This window comes from Rhinatrema bivittatum, chromosome 5, assembly GCF_901001135.1.
Source record: "Rhinatrema bivittatum chromosome 5, aRhiBiv1.1, whole genome shotgun sequence".
NCBI lineage: Eukaryota > Metazoa > Chordata > Amphibia > Gymnophiona > Rhinatrematidae > Rhinatrema > Rhinatrema bivittatum.
The window spans coordinates 66,606,179-66,627,732 of NC_042619.1; the positions used below are offsets into that span (position 1 = coordinate 66,606,179).

Here is a 21,554-nt window from a genome sequence, read left to right on the forward strand (position 1 = left end):
GCATGCATACTGTTCATATGGCCTGTCTTAACTGTTGTAGAAGAAAGTAAATTATAAGAAGTAATTTCACCCTTTCATTAAGTTAACTTCTGTCATGGAATAACTAAAATGTAAAGCACTCTGTTTTTAAAATGGTTTCCCTCCAAATCTGTTTATAACAATTTACTTTGAAAATGCAGTCCTGAAATATTATAAAATTAGTATATTTAACTATTTTTGGCCCATTCTAAAGTAACTTATAAGGATAGTTTGCATGTTATCATGCTTTCGTTTTTATCAAACATTCCTCCTATAGCAGCAATTTCTATAGCATTAGATGGGAAAGATGACAATGTTTTATCAAGGGTATTTATTCCAGCGATAGAACCTGCTGACAAAAGAACAGTTGCTTTTAGAAAATTAAATGAAAGCATTTTTAAAAATACGATTTGGAATATTTTTATAAATGACTGTAGCTTTTGTGAGATGGAGTTGGATTTTACTGTTATATAATACCCACTGCAACTTGCTTGTGATAAGCTAATGGCAAAGTTTTATTTTTTAACAAAAATAATAAACTAGCCAAAAATTGTTACATTCTGTAAAATAAGTAGAGTTTCTGAGGTTAGATTTTAGTTATATGGTTAATTAGTATATATTTAGAATCTTCAAGTTGCCTAAAGTAGTAACTTTTGACTTCAATATAGGTGCGGGCAAAATTTACAGTTGATGATCACAGTCACTACCTGTTTACTCCTTGCATTCTTACTCAGTGGGTTCTTGGCTTATTCAGATATGATTTAACAGGAGGTAAGTCACATGTTTTTGTAATAGCCAATAGAATTTTAAATCATTCTTAGATGGAGAAAATAATTTTTCAATAGATTTTAGTTAAATTAGTGTAATAAAATATCTGTTGAGTCATTCAGTATTTTTGCCAATATTGTGTTTGTACTTTTCTCTAAAGACAAGCAGGTTTACCTAGTCACACAAGTGGGCTACTTGATTATGCTTGGCCCCAAAAGCTAGAGTTTTCTGGAAAGGTGTAAAGGCATGTATTGGAGTTATTTCACTTCTATCAATTCATAGTTTATTTGTGTCCAACAGAGACATAAGATATTGTGGCTCCTTTTATTTATCTATTTGTTTATTTATTTATTTATTTATTTGTTTGTTTGTTTGTTTATTTTATTTAAAATCTTTTCTATACCGTCGTTAAGTTATATACCATCACGATGGTTTACAAAAAGGCACAAACTGAAATGTTCAGTAAAGAACTATGTAACACGTGTATAATGGTGCCAAAAGGTTTCGGTAACATTAAAATTCAAAATAAAGACTATTTGAGTGACTTTCATAAATCTTGTCCTTTTAAAGTGAGCTGTATACTATTAATTAAAATTAAAATTGAGTGCTGGTCATTGAAGCATTAATGCCAGTTGTGTTTCTCAACTTACTCTCTGTTTGCTTTGCAGTATGCTTGTTTAAAAAGCCAGGTTTTTAAGCTCCTTTATGTTGTCTAGTCAGGTTTTTTGACAATTACTTATGTTTTCTGGCTTTTTTGGTATTTTCTAGCTTGCACATAATATTTTTTTTCCTCTTATGGTAACTTTAACAGTTGGTTCAGCTAATTTTGTTTTCAATTTCTTTGGCTTTCTTTTTTCAAAATATATTTCTTTTTTGTTTAATTTTGCTGCATCAATTTTTTTTCTCATTACATGTCAGATAAGCTTCAATTCTCACAGGACAAGCAGGATGGTAGTCCTCACATATGGCTGAAATCATCAGGATGGAGCCCAATCACGGAACACTTTTGTCAAAGTTTCAAGAAATTTGACTGGCACCTACTGGGCATGCCCAGCAATGCTCTGACCCTGCATCCAGCAGGGGTCCCCCTTCAGTCTCTTTTTTTCCGCACAGCAGTAGCCACGCGGGTTAAGGAGCTCTCTTGAGATTCCTGACAGGAATTTTCCTCACGGAACTTCTTTAGAAATTTTCAAAAAATTCTACCCTATAGGGGTCCCCCTATCGATATCTGTTCTCCGCGGTCGAAAGGTAAGGCTTTCCCTTCTTTGCGGTCGATTCCCATCGAGTTTTTCGCTTTGGGGCCTACAGGCCATCGACCGCACTGCGGCTAAATTTTTGTCGAAGCCATGGCGTCGAGTTTTCGTTGGTGCCCCGATTGTCCTTGGACAATGTCCATCACAGACTCGCATAGAGTTTGTGTTTTGTGCTTGGGGTCCGACCATGATACCCTAACTTGCACCAAATGTGCCCAAATGACGCCGAAGTGCCGCAAAGCCCGTTTGGAGAAGATGGAGTTTCTTTTTCATTCAAAACTCCCGACTCCATCGACCGCTTCGACTTCGTCTGAGCCAGTGCCATTGACCTCTCGTCAGCAATGGTACACTGGTGCTGTCCAACCAGCATCGACTACTCTGAAGATGTCAACTTCCTCCTCTTCGCGTCAAGAAACGGACCGAGGAGAACATCGTGAAAAGCGTCAACACCGGCATCAGAAGGCTCAGTTCGCCGAACCTAGCAAGTCCACGGCATCGGCGTCGACAGAGCCACAGACAAAAAAATCCCGTCCAGAGAAGACCCCATCCTCTTCTGCGACTGTGTCACCGAGGCGTTCCCCACCTTCATCGGTGCCGGGAGCTACTTCTCCACTTTCACCGGTGAACCCTCCGGCTACGCCAGTGCTGCCTCCTACTCCAGAGCCGGGGTTCCATGCCCCAGGCTTCCACAAGGAATTGGATCGGATGATCCAAGAGGCCATCGGTAAAGGACTGCACAGCTTCCAGCCTCCATCGATGCCGATACCGGTGCCCAAGCCGGTCACCGATCCGATTCTCATGGTGCTCACACCGCTACTGGGTAGATTGGAGGTGTTGCTCGGTGCCCTTCCACCGCTGGAACTGAAAACGCCAGTATGTCCTCTTCCTTCGATTCCAATACCTGTGTCATCAGAAGATGAAGAAACACTGATACCCATACCGCCATCTGGAATTCTGCCACCGACTCATCCATCGATGTCGCCGGTTCCATCGTTGTCACCATCGATGCTGTCGGTTCCTCCATCGATGCCATCGGTGCCATCTCCGATGCCATTGATGCCTAGGCCTGGTCCTTCGGGATTAATGCCTTTTCTCCCTTCTGAAGATCCTCAGGGAGCCGGTGATCAACCTTATGATCCTGGGACTGATGATTCTTCCCAGGATACAGATGATCTGCCTTCTGAGCCCTCTCCTCCTGAAGAGAGAAGGCGTTCTCCTCCAGAGGATCTGTCCTTTATTAACTTCATTAAAGAAATGTCTGAAACAATTCCATTTCAGCTTCATACAGAAGAAGATTCAAGGCACAAGATGCTGGAAGTACTCCAGTTTCTTGATGCTCCTAAGGAAATCATGTCAGTTCCCATTCATGAAATCCTAATTGACCTGCTAAAGAGGAATTAGGAGCATTCAGGTTCAGTTCCACCTGTCAACCATAAGACAGATGCCACCTATCTTGTCCCGTCAGCTCCTGGCTTTTAAAGATCACAACTGGATCATCACTCTGTGGTTGTGGAATCAGCCCAGAAAAAGGCTCGACATTCCAAACCTCATTCCTCCATACCTCCAGGAAAGGAACAGAGATCCCAAGATGCTTTTGGCAGATGGGTTTTTCATGGCTCAATGCTTATATTTCACTTTGCTTCTTACCAGTTGTACATGACCCAGTATAACAGAAACCTTTTTAAGAAGATATAGGATTTCTCGGGGGGGGGAGATGGTGGGCCACCTACGTGCACCCCAGTCAGATAGTAAGTTATGAAGAGGACTCCTTTGAAAAATAAAAACTACAGAACTTACCCCAATGTGAATAGAAAGATATAGACAATTTTAGGAAGTACCAAAAGTCCTGTCTGCAAGCTTCAAATGATTGAGAACTAAGAAACAATTAAGGCAAGTTCTTCCACAGATCTTCCTAATCTTATTCTTTTTTTTTTTTAAAGTGATCCATCCAAAGAAAGAAGATAGAAAGAAATCTGTCAAGAGTACAGGGGAACCGCAGGTGCCACCTTCATCTGCTGGAGTCAGAGTAATACAGAAGGGACTTAGAGGGTGCTCCAACCTATTAGGGGCCGTCCTTACAATTTTGCTCTGACTCCATCTGCTGGAAGGGGGACACAACCCACTGTCTGGACTGATTCCCGGTATGTACCGGGAACTTGCTAATCACTCATATGTGAGAACTACCATCCTGCTTTTCCTGGGAGAAAGCAGAGTTGTTTACCTGTAACAGCTGTTTCCCAGGACAGCAGGATGTAGTCCTCACGAAACCCACCCACTACCCCGCTGAGTTGGGTCTGCTTACGTTTTGTTATTTTATTTTTTGCTCTCACTTTTTTTGCTACAAATGAGACTGAAGGGAGACCCCTGTGGACACAGGGATCATGGCATGCAGGGCATGCTCACTGTGCCAGTCAAAGTTTCTAGAAACTTTGACAAAAGTTTCTAGAAACTTTGACAAAAGTGTTCCGTAATAGGGTTCCACCTAATGACGTCACCCATATGTGAGGACTACATCCTGCTGTCCTGGGAGTACACTTGTTACAGGTAAGCAACTCTGCTTTCTCTTTCCTCAGAGGGCTTACAAGTTTGTAGCTAAAGCAATTAACCCAAAGTCACAAGAAGCTGCAGTGGGAGTTGAATACTGGTTTTGCTGCTTTACAGCCTGCTGCTTTTAACCACTGAGCTACTCTTCTACAAAAACATAGTGCAACAGATGCTGTTGTTATAGAGAGATGTTAAATTAAAGTATGAAACAGGTAGATTTGTTGAAAAATAATAACTTTGCGAAAAGTGTGACACAAACTCAAAAAGTGAAGGAAAATAATAGCAAACCAAAAGACTGCTGACTCCCAAGGCATGGGGAGAAATCTGAGTAGATAGGGAAGAATTTAGTCAAATTACTTGAGGCCCCAGGAAGGGAGGAAGATCCAAACTGGATGCTCTGCGGTCCCAGGAGGCGGAGAAACTTTGTAGTCAGGTGCACTAAGGTAATGAAAAAGGAGAAAGATTTGAGCCAGGTGCCCTGATTTCAGATATGGGGGGAAGGTTGAGCAGAGATTTTAGGTAGGTGTTCTAAAGTATCAGGGATTAGCAGAAAAGATCATATCACACCAGTATTAATGGATCTTCATTGGTTGCCAGTTGAGCAGAGAGTGCAATATAAAGCGCTTTGTATTCTACATAAAGCAATACATAATGAAAATGTCGAGTGGCTAAATGCAGCAATAAGATTAAACATACCGCAGAAAAATCTGAGATCTGCCAATAAAGGTCTCCTGTCCATTCAATCACTAGTATCTGCAAAGTTAACTTCCATAAGGGAAAGAGCCTTGTCTTTGGCCGGACCAACTATTTGGAACAATTTGCCAGTGGATTTAAGATTAGAATTGAACACAGCACAATTTAAAAAAAAAAAAACAAACAAACTTAAAACATGGTTATATAGGCAAGCTTTTGGCACAGAAAGTGATGAGAAGTAATAAGACCTTATAGGGATGATTACATGGAGCAAGTACAAGCAAGCAGTAAGCATTAAGTAATGATATGAATGTTTGAATGAATGCGTCTATGTTTTATTTTATTCTGTAATTTGTTTACAAATTTTAAGAAAGTAAGAGTGGAACCACAATTATTGGAGATATTGTTTGTCATTAGTTTGATATTTGTAAAATTGTAAACCATTTTGATGGTTATATCCAAATAGCGGTATATAAATGTTTTTAAATAAATAAAATACATAAATAAATAAAGTTCTAAGAGGGGAAAGATTCAAGGTCTTGGTGAGGTAGTTCTACTTTGACTCTTAGAGCAGCAGCTGCACAGACCTGCAAGAGAGACAGAGGGCTCCCTTGGATACTAGTGCATCTCTGACTGATTACCTTCTAGTAGATTTATTGGTATGTACTATGCTGCTCATCAATGATAATAATCCTTTTCTATCGTGTAGCAGATGGACTCAGGACCAATGGGTATAGTGTACTCCTGATAGCAGTTGGAGATGGATCAGATTTCAATCTGACGTCAGCCCCTAGTACATATATCCCTGCAGGAAGTGCAACTCTTCAGTATTTTCCGTCTCCATAGCAGTTAGGGACTATCTGCACGCTCTCACAGCGTTAGAACAAATTCAATGAAGAAAACCCAAATTCGGAAGAAAACCTACCTCTGAAGACGAGCCCCGCTCTCCTGCGGTGATACCCTCGGGTCCCTCTTCCAGTTGAGAATTCCCGAGGTGATTTCTGTGGTCCCTCAGAGGTGAGCCTCGGTCTGGCGGCCGAATCGCGGCGAGGACCTAGCCCCCGATCTCAGGCGCGGCTGAAAGGCAGTGGGTGCACCCTCGAGTGCGGCGGTGAAGGTATTTGCCCTCTTCCCCCCGCAGCCGGAGACCGCCCGGAACGAAACCGGGAAGCGCCGAAGACAAGGTAAGGTAGAAATCTTCAGCATAGACTCCGGTCTCCGAGGTTCGAGGAGTCGCACAGGTCACCGGCCGGGACCAGTGCTGCCGGGTTGATTCGCCCTAGCAGGGCCAGGCCCTGGTTAGTTCCAAGGGTCTTCCCATGTGGAGACCCTCGGAGGTGGTTGCCATATTGCCCGCATGTTCGCCGTCGCCATATTGGCCCTATTCGCCGCTCTGTCCGCCGTCTCGATCCGGGCGCACAAGGCCAGCTAAGTGCACAAAATACATGTGCGCATAAAGTTACACACACAAGGGCCATGTGCGCATAAAGTTACACGCACAAGGGCTGCGCATAAGATATACGCGCATTGCGCGCCTATCGGGCTGAGCGCATACCTGCGACTTGGGCCACACCTACGCGCACAACCCGCACGCACATCTTAGACGCGCCGGAGCGCATAAGGATTTATGCGCCTATAGCCATGGCACCACCGGAATCGGAGCTCAAGGCTCAAGGCCTCTGCCCAGCATGCCATATCAGAGCCGCACAAAGTGAAGAGGCCAACGCCCTGTGCGCTCAGTGCGAGGAGGCCCTGGGAGCTCCAGTCCAGGGCCAGTCCCACCCAGGGCCAAGTACTAGCTCCTCAATGAGTACCCCGGACCTAGCAAATTCCAGTGGGACACCCCCTCAGACGGGGACATCCAGGGACTCAACACCCCTTAGCTTGGACCCAGCGTCTATCTCATGGGTGGAATTCTTCAAAGGGCTACACACCTTTGTCCACATGCAGATGGAGCCTGTGGCTAAACAGCCACAGCCTCCACCAGAAGACCTTTATCCCTCAGGCCACGCTAGGCCTAGACAAATGTTTCCACCGCCCAGAAGCCCCACCTATAGGGACACTGACAACTCTGAAGAAGAAGCAGAGCCCCTAGAAGAGGGGAAACTCCCCCCGGGGACAGAGCCTCACCGAACCATGAGACGCTTCTTCACCAAGGATGAGCTCCCAGACCTGGTCACCCACAGTCTGAAGGAGCTCGCTATCCCGGGCGCAAGTGCTTCGGGAGAGCCTAAGACGAATCCCCTGCTAGAGGGACTCCGCCAGACCTCTCGTCATTTCCCTCTCTTACAAGCCGTCCAGCAGCTAATTGACCTGGAATGGAGTGCTCCAGAGTCCACATTCAAAGGGGGACGAGCTATGGTAGCCATGTACCCCCTGGACCCAGAGGCCAAAGACCTTCTGACATGCCCAAAAGTGGATGCCATGGTCTGCGCGGTCTCGAAGCGCACTGCTATCCCAGTGGAGGGAGGAGCAGCGCTCAAAGATGCTCATGATCGGAGTCTGGAATCCATCCTTAAACAGTCCTTTGACGTCGCCGCTATGTCTCTACAAATAGTGGCCTGCTGCACCGTAGTGACACGCGCCTGCCTATCTCAGACCAGGAGCAACACTCCTGGAGAGGCCATGGAACCAGCAGTATTATTTCTTGCGGATGCTGCCTCCGATCTGGTGCGCACAGCGGCCAGAGGAGTGTCATCAGCTGTGGCTGCCAGGAGACAACTCTGGCTCCGAAGCTGGTCAGCCGACGCATCTTCCAAAACGTGTCTCACAAGGATGCCCTTCAAAGGATCCCTTCTGTTCGGCAGCGAACTAGAGAAACTGGCCAATAAATGGGGCGAGTCCCCATTGCCGTGCTTACTGGAGGACAGGAATAAGAGAAACCAGCGACCCTTCCCCCGGACCTCCGGGGCAGAGGTTCACAATGCTTCAACCCATACAGAAGCAACTATCAAGCGCCCTGCCCTACGAGCAGGAACCAGTCCTTTCGGAACAAGCATAACAAGAGGGGAACCAGCTCGGGTCCAGGCCCCAGCCGCACCCCACAATGAGATTCAGCCGACCCGTCCAAGGGAAGAAGCCATAGGGGGCAGACTAGCCCTATTCTACCACAGATGGGTCGAGATAACTTTGGACAAGTGGGTCCTAGCCATCATTCGAGAGGGGTACTACCTGGATTTCCTACGAACCGCTCTGGACAAGTTCATGGAATCCCCCTGCCACGACCTCTCCAAGAGGGTGGCAGTGGAAGCTACACTGACCAGACTACTGGCCCTCGAGGCCATAACCCCAGTGCCTCCACAAGAAATAAATACTGGGCATTATTCCATTTATTTTATTGTCCCCCAAGAAAGAGGGGACGTTCAGGCCCATCATGGACCTCAAGTCGGTCAATGCCACCTGAGGATTCCCTGCTTCCACATGGAAACCCTTCACTCCGTAATAAGAGCGATTCAACCGGGAGAGTTCCTCACATCCCTGGATCTTTCGGAGGCCTACCTTCACATCCCAATTCATCAGTAACATCAGCGCTTCTTACACTTCAAAATCCTGGACCGTCACTACCAGTTCCGGGCCCTACCCTTCGGGTTAGCCACAGCACCCCGGACGTTCACCAAGATCATAGTAGTGGTGGCGGCAACACTGAGGAAGGAAGGAATCCTCATACACCCTTACATAGACAATTGGCTGATCAGGGTGAAATCCCCAGAGGAATGCCACCAAGCAACCAACAGAGTCAAAACTCTACTGGAGAGCCTCGGATGGGTGGTCAACACAAACAAAAGTTGTTTGCAGCCCACACAGTCGCTAGAATATCTAGGAGTCTGATTCGACACCAAAGAAGACAAGGTCAGCCTGACTTCCACAAGGAGATCAAAACTGAGGAACCGGTTACAAATCCTTCTGAGCGAACCTCGCCCCACAGCATGGGATTACCTACAAGTCCTCAGTCTGATGGCATCCACACTGGAAGTAGTGCCATGGGCGCGAGCTCACATGAGACCCCTGCAGCGCTCACTTCTATCGCGATGGAATCCACTGTCTCAGAACTACGCCGTTTGTCTATCACTCCTGGGCAGGGTCCGGACCCAGCCTTGCCCACCTGAACCAGGGGGCAAGGCTATCTTCACCAACCTGGACCCTGCTCACCACAGACGCCAGCCTACGAGGATGGGGAGCACACTGCGAGGAGTTAACCACCCAAGGGCAGTGGAACACAGAAGAGTCGGGATGGAACATCAACCGCCTTGAAGTGCGGGCGGTCAGACTAGCCTGCCTGCGATTCGATCACAGACTCCGAGACAAAGCGGTCAGAGTAATGTCAGACAACGCCACGACAGTGGCCTACAACAATCGTCAGGGGGGAACCAGAAGCCAACAGGTGTCTCTGGAAATCAACCCTCTAATGTCGTGGGCGGAAGTAAACCTCCAGGAGATCTCAGCCGTCCACATCGCCGGGAAAGACAACATCACGGCAGACTACCTCAGCAGAGAAAGTCTAGACCCAGGAAAATGGAAGCTGTCGCCTGCAGCATTCCAAATGATAGTGAACCGGTGGGGGACACCAGACATGGACCTTCTGGCAAACCGGTCCAACGCCCAAGTACCCAGGTACTTCAGCCGCAGGCGGGAACCTCAGTCCCAGGGGATCGATGCCCTGGTACAGACCTGGCCACAGGGGACCCTATTATACGCCTTCCCGCCGTGGCCCCTATTGGGTGCAATCATCCACAAGATACAGCAACACAGGGGACTAGTACTTCTAGTGGCCCCGAACTGGCCAAGAAGACCGTGGTACGCAGACATGAGAAGACTACTAGCAGGGACCCCACTGCCACTACCTCCACACAGAGACCTGCTTCAACAAGGACCGATCCTCCACGAGAATCCAGCTCAATTCTCTCTTATGGCCTGGCCATTGAGAGGGCTCGCCTGAGAAAGAGCGGATACTCGGGGGCTGTAATCGACACCCTACTCCGAGCACGCAAGTTCTCCACATCTTTAACTTTCATAAGGATTTGGCGAGTATTCGAAGCCTGGTGCGAAGACCACGACATCATACCATGCTCAATTAAAGTTCCCGTGATCCTGGAATTCCTGCAGAACGGGGTACAGAAGGGTCTGTCCCTCAACTCCATCAAGGTACAGGTAGCCGCATTGTCATGCTACGGCTCCAAGAGCGAGGGCGACAGCATAGCTTCTCACCCAGACGTTTCACGCTTCCTGAAAGGAGTCAAACACATCCACCCACCACTAAAGTGGCTGGTACCTCTTTGGAATCTCAACCTGGTCTTGGATTTCCTAGCAGGAGCCTCCTTCAGGCCCCTCCGAGGTCTGTCCCTCCGCCTGTTAACTTTAAAGACAGCATTCCTGCTGGCAGTGTGTTCAGCCCGCCGCATTTCGGAACAACAAGCACTGTCCTGCCGTGAGCCGTTCCTCAGGCTCACCCCGGGAACCATCCAGCGCACGGTCCCTTCGTTCCTTCCCAAAGTGGTTTCACACTTCCATCTTAACCAAACCATCTCGCTACCATCGCCAGATGAGTCGAAGAATTCGGAAGAAGCTCATAGTCTGCGCCACCTCAACATCGGCAGACTCCTATCCAGATACCTGGAAATGTCGGAACCTGTATGAAAGACGGACCACCTGTTCGTCCTCCACAGCGGGAAGAGACAAGGGGAAGCAGCCTCGCGGGCAACCATAGCCCGCTGGATCAAGGAAGTCATCAAGGCGGCCTACGTAGAAGCAGGCAAGCCACTGCCTCTACAGATCAAGGCCCATTCTACTAGAGCCCAGGCAGTGTCCTGGTCAGAAACCAGAATGCTGTCACCCGCCGAGATTTGCAGGGCGGCGAAATGGTCCTCCATCCACACCTTCTCCAGATTCTACCGCCTGGATGTTCAGGCTCGGGAGGACACAGCATTTGCAAGGGCAGTACTAAGTGGGTCACGGGCAGCCTCCCACCCGGTTCGGGAGTAGCTTTTATATATCCCATTGGTCCTGAGTCCATCTACTACATAATAGGAAATGGAGAAATTAATTACCTGATAATTTTGTTTTCCTTAGTGTATACAGATGGACTCAGCATCCCACCCTTGGCTGCCATTACTTATGGAATTTCGAATGATACAAGGGTAAGCCATGCTTTCCTTCACTTTGGACACCCATCCTACCAGGTGTCGACGCCTTCCAGTTGAGGGCACTGGCGGGCTCCAGCTATAGCCAATTCAACCAGATCAAGTTAATCAAGTTATAAAGTTTAACCAAGTTATGAAGTTATTCAAGTTAATCAAATTAGTCACTCACACATATATCCACAATGCTTTTCGAGGAGAATACTGAAGAGCTGCACTTCCTGCAGGGGTATATGTACTAGGGGCTGACATCAGATTGAAATCTGATCCGTCTCCAACTGCTATCAGGAGTACACTATACCCATTGGTCCTGAGTCCATCTGTCTACACTAAGGAAAATGAAATTATCAGGTAAGTAATTTCTCCATTTCTTTTTTATAATTTATATTTTATTGATTTTTCAAAATTAGACAGGAAAAAATAAGAGAATTACATTATTACATCATAGTTATTAACATTACAAGATCAAAATCCATCCTTCAATATTAAGAACATAAGAACATAAGAAAATGCCATACTGGGTCAGACCAAGGGTCCATCAAGCCCAGCATCCTGTTTCCAACGTGGCCAATCCAGGCCATAAGAACCTGGCAAGTACCCAAAAACTAAGTCTGTTCCATGTTACTGTTGCTAGTAATAGCAGTGTATTTTCTAAGTAAATTTGATTAATAGCAAGTAATGGACTTCTCCTCCAAGAACTTATCCAATCCTTTTTTAAACACCGCTATACTAACTGCACTAACCACATCCTCTGGCAACAAATTCCAGAGTTTAATTGTGCGTTGAGTAAAAAAGAACTTTCTCCGATTAGTTTTAAATGTGCCCCATGCTAACTTCATGGAGTGCCCCCTAGTCTTTCTACTATCCAAAAGAGTAATATTAATTTAATCTAATTATGATATAACCAAATGAAATCATATCAATCAGTATCTTGTATTTCAGAGGCTAGCAATAAAGGGAGGTTACAAACAGAAACCTTTAACTTGAATTTAAGCATTTTAATCCTGCATAATATTATTCTATACTTCACTGGACTGTAAGGGTATAACAACTGTTCTTTTTTGTTCAACAAATATTTTTAAATGATCTGGGATAAAGAATATATAAGTATCCTGCTGCTTCTTAATAACACATTTGCAGGAATATCGCAGGGTAAATGTAAATCCCATTGACAACACCTCCTGTCTATAGACCAAAAACTCTTTTCTCCTTAGCTGTGTAGAAATAGATAGGTCTGGGAAAATGTTTACCAAACTTTCATGAAAAGTGATAGGATATTTACCAAAATATTGTTTCATAACTTTATTCAGATCAAGTAAATTCATAAAGGAAACCACCAATAAACCCCTATCTATTATTTGATTATTTGTACTTTCCAGGAAATTTGTGAGATTACCTTGAAAAGGCATCTCTTCTATATTCAAGTTGGAACTTTTCTTTGGAAGAAAATAACAGTAGCTAATTTCTGGTAAATCACTTTCAGAGAAATTCAATACTTCCACCAGAAATTGCTTCAACGTTTCTATTGGGACTTGCCCCACTACCCTGGGGAAGTTGAGCAAGCGTAGATTTAAACGTTTGCTATTATTTTCAAAAATTGTAATTTCTCCATTTCTATGAGTTTTGTGGATTTTTACTTGTTTAGAATGAAAATAAAAGTCTTACTGAAATTTCAAATAACATATTGAGGACTAGAAATACTGAAAGAATAAAATACATGTTTTAAAATTACAGAGATTTTTTGTGCTGGAATAAAAAAGTAAAAATGTGCTAACTACCTAATATTAAATTGCAAAAGTAAATAACCATTGAATATTATGGGAAAGTATGATCTTATGGTTCTGACAGCATTATATCATGTGATGCTGGGAATCATGACTTAAATAATATTTTTTCATATTACATTTTCCTTTCTTTTTATTTTATGTATGCAAAGTACTTATGTTTAATGACTTGTAATATTTGATTTATTTTATGCTTCTTTCCTCTGATGCTGTCATGAATGGTATGTAATTGATTTTCTTTCTTTCTTTGTCCTGCCATAGAACAATTGTGTATAACTTCTGTTGGCCACTTTAGCATCAAACTGAGTTACCAGAGCTGTATGTAAACAATCCCTTATATAAAAGCAGTCACTGTTTAAAAAAAAATAATTGTTATCATCTAGACTAAAGACTCTGAAATATTATTGGTTGTCACTGTCTTACCTGTTCAACCATGCCTACACAGAATAGCTCTTCCACTTCCACTCCGTAGTCCCCTCCCCCATTCAGGTGACTGCCCTCTCCTTATAATAAGGAGACATTCATTGTAAATTTGTAAATTGTTTTCTCTGGTTATGACCTTCTTGTTTTCTCTATCCTTCCTACTGCCTTTTGGTTTACCCCCGCCCAGTTACATTCTCCTTGTTGAAATGTATTTTCCAAGCTTTCAGTTATTATGTGAACCGGTATGATGTCCCCACTAATACCGGTATATAAAAGTTTCTAAATAAATAAATAAATAAATTAAGATGCTTAAGAACTATTCCAATTTGATAGCATAAATAAGAGTATTAATAGTATATTGTACTTTCTAGGATCATCACAATACACACAAGATTGTGTCCTGGAAATTGTGGCATATGAAGCACGTCGCTTGTACCGTGACAAGCTTGTCAGTACTAAGGAACTTAGTATATTTGATAATATTTTAATGTCAGTGTTCCAAGGAGACTGGGGCTCAGATGTTTTGGATAATATGGCAGGTAATTCATTTTAAGATGTCTGTACTTTCCAAAGCAGCACTGATTGACCACATATACTTAAACATTTAAGAAACTACTTAAGACCTATTTGTTTTAGCAGGCCTTTGCTTAGGTCATGTCAATTACTTCTTTGTATCTGCATGGGCCTTCACCCGCCCTAAAAAATATATTTGACAATGAGAGTTATGGCAGATTGATTGTATGTTGGTTTGTTGTCTTTTATATTTTGGTTACTTTGTTGATTTTGGCGCCAGTGTTCATAAGCCGTTTTAGAGGACAAGTTATCCGGCTACAGTTAGCCGGATATCTAATCAGCCAGTGATAGATATAGCCGGTTAGGCCTAAAGTTATTCGGCCTCGTGTGGCTGGATAACTCGTTACTTTCTTGGATGTCTTCAGAGATATCTGAGTAAGTAGTGCCTCTTAGAAGAAAAAAAAGTGGGCTTCCTGGCACAATGCTCACCCCAACTACCACATGTATGTACCCCCTTCCCCCTTTGAGGTCCCCACAAGCAGGCTTAAAGCTTTAAAATTGGAAAAGTTTAAAAGTTTCAGCGAGTGATTGCCGCCAGCCCAGGCCTCCCACCTCCCTCCCCATTAAAATTTCTTTAATTGCCCCTCCTCTGCCCCCTTCAGTCATCTCCTTTCCACCATTACTTGCTGATACCTCCCACTCACCCATTACCTGCAAAATTGGCCCCTCTGCGCCAGGAGTGCTCTTCTCTGTGATCCCGGCCGCTTCTAGCATAAGTTCGGCTCTTACTTAAATGACGCTTTCACAGTTATGTAGGTAATAACTCTGGAAGCATAGTTATCTGGCTATAATTTTGCCGAATAAGGGTTAAATATAGCCCGTATACCATTTAAATGGATAACTGCTAGGTTATCCATCTTAATTAGTTTTGGATATGGACCCCATTATTTTTATGAATGTTTTGATTTGTTTGCCACTTTAAATTTTGGATATATATGCGGGATACAAATTGTTTAAATAAAGTTAAGCAGAACTGATAGAGTGCTTATGCTGGGAAAGGGATGGAATGCTAAATTCCTTTTCACTTTAATGATTAGATTAGTCTTTCATACATAAAATAATTTTCATAATTTTTTACAGATTGCTTCTATGTTACCTGGGGAGCTCTTCATGAAGTAGGTGCATTAATAGCTCCAGGGCAGTCCTTGCCTCCTCATGGACGTCCACTTGGCAAATTAAACTCTAGTGACTTAAAAGATGTCATCAGAAAGGTATATATGTAGAACATTGTAAAGAAGTGTGTTCATTGTTGTTTTCAGAGAAATATAGAGCCAGATTAAAGGACTGGATAAATTAACTAAAAAGCTTTTTGGATATTTTCACGCTTGTTTGCCAAGTGGTAGATTAAACATGCATTATAATAATTGAACAGGTTTTGCAGCATTTTCTATTTTATTGAATGCTGGTAGAAATGGGTACATTTGAGGTTTGTTGGAGTTCTATCATATATTTACATAGATTGAGATTTGGATCATGAGTTTTGTTGAAACTAGCAATATGTCTTATTTTTGGTAACCATCTATCTTTGTGTTATGATTCTCGATTGATATTTTTAATTAAAAACCCAACCAAGTAAAGAACTAAGGGGGTCATTTTCCAAGGTGTTATCGTGGGAGATAAATTCGCAAATCGCGCTAACAGCTGTTAACGCGATTGCAAATTCGTAATTTAATATTCAGGGGGCGGAGCATATGTAAAACAGGAATCGTGTGCCGCGAAACAGCTGCAGTGTTAGCGCGGCTAATAGCTACAACTCTTTCATTTGCGTTATGTTGTGCACTATGAGCCAGTAAAGGGTTATCACAGTCCATGACAATTCTGAATGGCTCAGGTTGGGGGGAGGGGGAGAGAGAGAGAGAGAGAAAGAGACTTGCTATAGTGCCTATGCCCTAGACAGGTATTTGTATCCCTATGGGAGGGCCACCTAGTAACTCGAGGTGGGGATTAGGTATGAGCGTAGGGGGTTGGGGGCCACTTTCACATTCAACATGAGACGTACGGAAAGAACAGTGGTCTCTAGTGAAGATTTGTTGGCCGTCGGAGTGAGGAAACTCACTCCAAGAAGAGATTTGGGCAACATTCTCTCCACCTAGCTTGTTGTTGCCCAGGTAGAGTGTCCATCAAGCTAGGTGGAGAGAACGTTGCCCAAATCTCTTCTTGGAGTGAGTTTCCTCACTCCGACGGCCAGCAAATCTTCACTAGAGACCACTGTTCTTTCCGTACGTCTCATGTTGAATGTGCAAGTGGCCCCCAACCCCCTACGCTCATACCTAATCCCCACCTCGAGTTACTAGGTGGCCCTCCCATAGGGATACAAATACCTGTCTAGGGCATAGGCACTATAGCAAGGCACTCTCTCGCACTCTCTCTCTCTCTCTGAGCCAATTGCTCAGTTTCATATAACATGTTGCTTGCGGCACCTAAGAGTGGAAATAGGCTGTTTGGACACTTTCGTGTACTGTGAAGATTCATTGGTTGTTTTATCGCGGTGCACGATGTTTTCGCGATTTGCGAATCCATTTCCGCAAATGGTGAAAACATCCGTGATGCGATGTTTCCCCGCTGCCCGAAACATGCCTTATTTGCAGGGGACACGCCCCCTCATGCATTACCACTGCGATATTGGTAAATGAGGCCCTAAGTCTACTATTCAACCTTCACCCTCAAAATCAACCTGTCTCCAACTGAGAATATTATTAATATCTTTCTCTGAGGAAAAGCAGGATGGCAGTTCTCACACGTGGGTGACCTCATCCGATAGAGCCCAGCCTGGAAAACTTATGTCAAAGTTTCCAGAACTTTGATTTTGCCTCACTGAGCATGTACATGTGACATGCCCACGCAAGGGCCTCTCAATCTTTCTTTTTCTGCGGAGCCTTCAGGTTGTGTTTTTTGCCTTACTTCTTCCAGGCCTTCGGGAATTGCTGGCAGTTCTATCATTCATCATGAGCGGGGTTGTTTTACCCGATAGTTCCCTAGGTAGGGTTTTGAGCATACTGTAAATTTACATTCTCATCTTGATTTCACAGCAGTGTACCATCTCTTCACTGCTGCCATCACCTCTGGTTTTGCTTCTGTTCTTTTTCGGTTGAAAATATCTAGCAGGTTCCAGTGATGCTCCTGGTGTGGCAAGACTATGTCTAAAACGGATCCCCATGATAGATATAGTCTGTGTGTAGGGGCATTGTGTAATTCCCATAGATGTCGAAATTTGTGATCATGACCCAAAATGGGGAGGGGGGAGGGAATCCCATTTAGAACTGATGGAAAAACATTTTGGGCACTGGAAAAACTGATACATTGGTATCAGGGGCATCAACATGAAGGGATCAGTGGAGGTAGTGTCATTGGCTTGGGTGGGGGGATTCTGCTTCTTTGACACTGGCATCAAGGGAATCCAAAGAGACAGCATCGGTCTCCATCGATGCCTGATGCCGGGAGCGGGGACCATCTGGCATCTGCTGAGAACCACCCCTTAGTGTTCCAATAGCAAGGAGAGTTCATTCTCCCAGAAATTCCAGGACTATTGACAGCCTCCAGCAGTCCTTGTGTCAGCCACTGATATTCCTTGATTTTGAGGAAGATGTGTCCTCCTCTCTTGCCTCCCAGTTGTTGTTGGCAGTGGCTGTCTTTGAGGAGTAGTTGAATAAGAAGATCCAATAGGCTGGTGTAGTAAGACGAACTGTAAGGATACATTTTACCTGTTAATTTTCTTTCCAGGAATCCTACTACACCAGTCTAGGACACTCTTGAGAAACTGGGCCTCTTTTGGGGATGTGCGGAGTGTATGGCTCACATCTCTGTATTTTATATATTTATCTTAAAGGCTACTCAGCGTATGTTCAATATGGTATATAGTTTCCTGTTCTGTTTCCATCCATTGGTTTTAGTACTCCTGGATAGGTGGACAAAATCACAAGGATTTGTTGTTTGCTAAATTGAGAATTTGTTATGAATGCTATCTCTATGTATTTGTTGTAGTTGTTTTATTGCTTTGTCATAGAGATACTAGATTCTTCCTGTGCTTCACCTATACATAGTGGCATGATGTGCAATCAGTGTGTTCTGCCTCCTTCTGTTGATAGTGGGATACAACGTAGTTGATTGGACTGGACTGGTATAGCAAGACTCTTGGAAATAAAATTAACAGGTAAAAATTTCTCCTTATCACAGCTCTGCCTTCTCATAATCTGGTAGGTGTTTGGGACACCGAGGAGATGCTTTTATTCTCCAAAGAGGTATTATCCTCTGCCCTCTGGTTTCTGTCAAAAGGAGCCTCGGCTTTCTTCACAGATGCAAAGGATGCCTTAGCCACAGTCAACTCCTCAGAGAAAACCTGGGATGGGGTTTTGAATGGATGTAAGAAAACATAGCCAATGTTCCAGTATCTGTCCGGGGAACCTACCTTTGGGGTCAGGCTAAGGTTTCTGTAAACACTTGACCCGGAGTAACTTTGGATAGCTGGGTTCTCAGAACAGATACAGACTTCACCTATTGGAAACTCCACCAAATTGCACATCTATAAGATCTTAGTCTACCTCTCAGTATCAAGAACTGGTACCCAAGGAGCTCTCCTCCCTCTTAGGTGATGCTTTACTGCCTGGTATACAGGTTACTACACAGATAACGTGCAGAATGTAAAATTTTGTGCATTGTCTGCAGCTGAAAAAAGCTGGTGCAACATGGGTATGTAAAAGAGGTGATTTGCATGTAAAATCTCATATTCCACATCTTCCAAGCTATAAGCATTCAGTGTGAATCACATAATGAAATATTATCAAAACTGACAGTAGCCAATTCATTATTAAATGGACTCTTACCCCCCACAACAACCTGGTTTTCATTATATTGAGGCATAATTCATTGCCAGCTAATCATTTTTTTTATCTGCAGCATGCAATTCTGGAAAACTTTACAAGAAAAATACCATGAGTTTCACATGGAATATAAAGCTGTAAGTCATCTGCATACATAATATAAATCAAATAAATAACTAAATAGACAAGCCCCAGATCTTTGAGAATTAACCCTAAACGGAAAAAATAAAGATTAAAAATGAAAGAAAATCAACTCATTTATCTGTTAACATGGATTGCCTTGAAGTCAGTAAGCTGTGATATTTGATGGAAAGTGAACTACACCTCAGAAGGTTGTCAGGCTAGGGACCCTCCCGAACACAGTCATTGTTCTCCTTCATTCTCACAGGACAAACAGGATGGTTGTCCTCACATATGGGTGACATCACAGGATGGAGCCCAATCATGGAACACTTTTGTCAAAGTTTCTAGAACTTTGACTGGCACCTACTGGGCATGCCCAGCATGGCACTAAACCTGCAGCCAGCAGGGGTCCCCCTTCAGTCTTCTTTTTTTCGCGCAGCAGTAGCCACGCGGGTTAAAGAGCTCCACAGAGATACCTGACAGGAATTTTCCTCACGGAATTACTAAAAACTTTCATACCCCACAGGGGTCCCTCCTTTGAATTTTTGACTCCGCGGTACTCCGGTAAGTTTTTACCCGTTTTCGGTCGATTCCCATCGAGTCTGGCCCTCGCGGCCTACTGGCCTTCGACCGTACCGCGACTAAATTTTTCAAAGACCATGGTGTCGGGGTTCCGTCGGTGCCTGGACTGTACTCGCACCATGTCAATAACAGACCCGCATAAAGTCTGTGTAATGTGTCTCGGGTGCGAGCATGATGTCCTGACTTGCACCAAATGTGGCTTAATGACACCAAAAGGTTGCAAGGCCAGAATGGAGAAAATTGAACTTCTCTTCCATTCTCAAACTCCGACGCCGTCTATTGCATCGACGTCATCTGAACTCCCCACCTCCACCGACGTGGAGAACATCCGACCACTCACTTCTCCTGGAGCAGGAGGTCTCCCTCCTCCTCCAGTCCAGAGCAATAGAGCCAGCGCCCTACTCCCAACAAGGCCTAGGATTCTATTCCCGGTACTTTCTAATCCCCAGAAAATCAGGCGGCGTTCGTCCAATTCTGGACTTATGCGCCCTCAACAAGTACCTCCACCGAGAAAGGTTCAAGATGTTGACCTTGGGTTCCCTCCTCCCTCTTCTGCAAAAAGGAGACTGGCTCTACTCTCTCGAACTCCAAGACACTTACACACACATTGCAATAACTCCATCTCATCGCAGGTTCCTGAGATTTCTGGTAGGCCCCAAGCACTATCAGTACCGAGTGCTACCATTCGGCCTGGCATCTGCACCACGAGTCTTCACCAAGTGCCTCGTAGTAGTAGCAGCCTTCCTCAGTACTCAAGGTGTTCATGTCTACCCCTATCTAGACGATTGGTTGATCAGGGCTCCCACTCAGCAAGATGCTCTGTCGTCCCTACATCTTACTTTACACACTCTGATTTCGCTAGGATTTTTCATCAACTACGCAAAATCCTACTTAGTCCCATCTCAAACTTTATCATTCATAGGGGCAGAATTGGACACCTTACAGGCAAAAGGCATTTCTGCCTCGACAGTGAGCTCTCACTCTCATCTCTCTCGCACAGCAGCTACAGTCTCACCATCGCACGACTGCACGCCACTTCCTCATCCTGCTAGGACACATGGCGTCCTCAGTACAGGTTACCTCAATGGCCCGCTTGGCCATGAGAGTCATGTAGTGGACTCTAAGGTCACAATGGACTCAGTCCGTCCAATCTCTATCGACCATTGTCCACATCACCGATTCACTTCGTCAGTCTCTAGCCTGGTGGCAAAATCAGATCAATCTCCTCCAAGGCTTACCCTTCCAGGCTCCAGACCCTCAAATAATTGTCACCACCAATGCTTCCAACCTCGGCTGGGGAGCCTATGTCGCCGATTTGCAGACACGAGGAACTTGGTCTCCAGAGGAAGCCAAACACCAAATCAATTTTCTGGAGCTGCGAGCAATCAGATATGCTCTCAGGGTATTTCAGGATCACCTTTCCAACCAGGTCATCTTCATTCAGACGGACAAGCAGGTGGCCATGTGGTACATTAACAAACAGGGAGGGACGGGCTCCTACCTACTGTGTCAGGAGGCTGTGCAGATATGGGCTGAGGACCTCTCCCATTCGATGTTACCCCCACATAGACCTCTTTGCATCACCTCTGATCTGCAAAGTAGAGACCTTTTGCTCTCTCACTCGCATCCAACACTCTCAGCCAAGAGTTGCGTTCTCCCTCTCATGGGCATCAGGTCTCCTATATGTATTCCCTCCACTTCCACTTCTCTCGAAGACTCGTGAAGTTATGTCAGGACAAGGGACGCATGATCCTAATAGCTTCTCACTGCCCTCGCCAAGTGTGGTTTCCAATACTTCAGGACCTCTTCATTCACAGGCATATTCCTTTGGGAAAGGACCCG

At 44.6% G+C, this 21,554-nt stretch overlaps 1 protein-coding gene across 1 annotated transcript in view; it reads left to right on the forward strand.

The window, feature by feature from the left end:
• DYNC2H1 (dynein cytoplasmic 2 heavy chain 1) overlaps window positions 1-21,554 on the forward strand; it is a 1,848,033-nt gene that overhangs the window by 750,587 nt on the left and 1,075,892 nt on the right. The window contains exons 46-48 of the mRNA XM_029602426.1: window positions 687-789; window positions 13,989-14,156; window positions 15,271-15,401. Of these exons, the coding sequence (XP_029458286.1) occupies window positions 687-789; window positions 13,989-14,156; window positions 15,271-15,401 (402 nt within the window). The remainder of the gene's footprint in view (window positions 1-686; window positions 790-13,988; window positions 14,157-15,270; window positions 15,402-21,554) is intronic.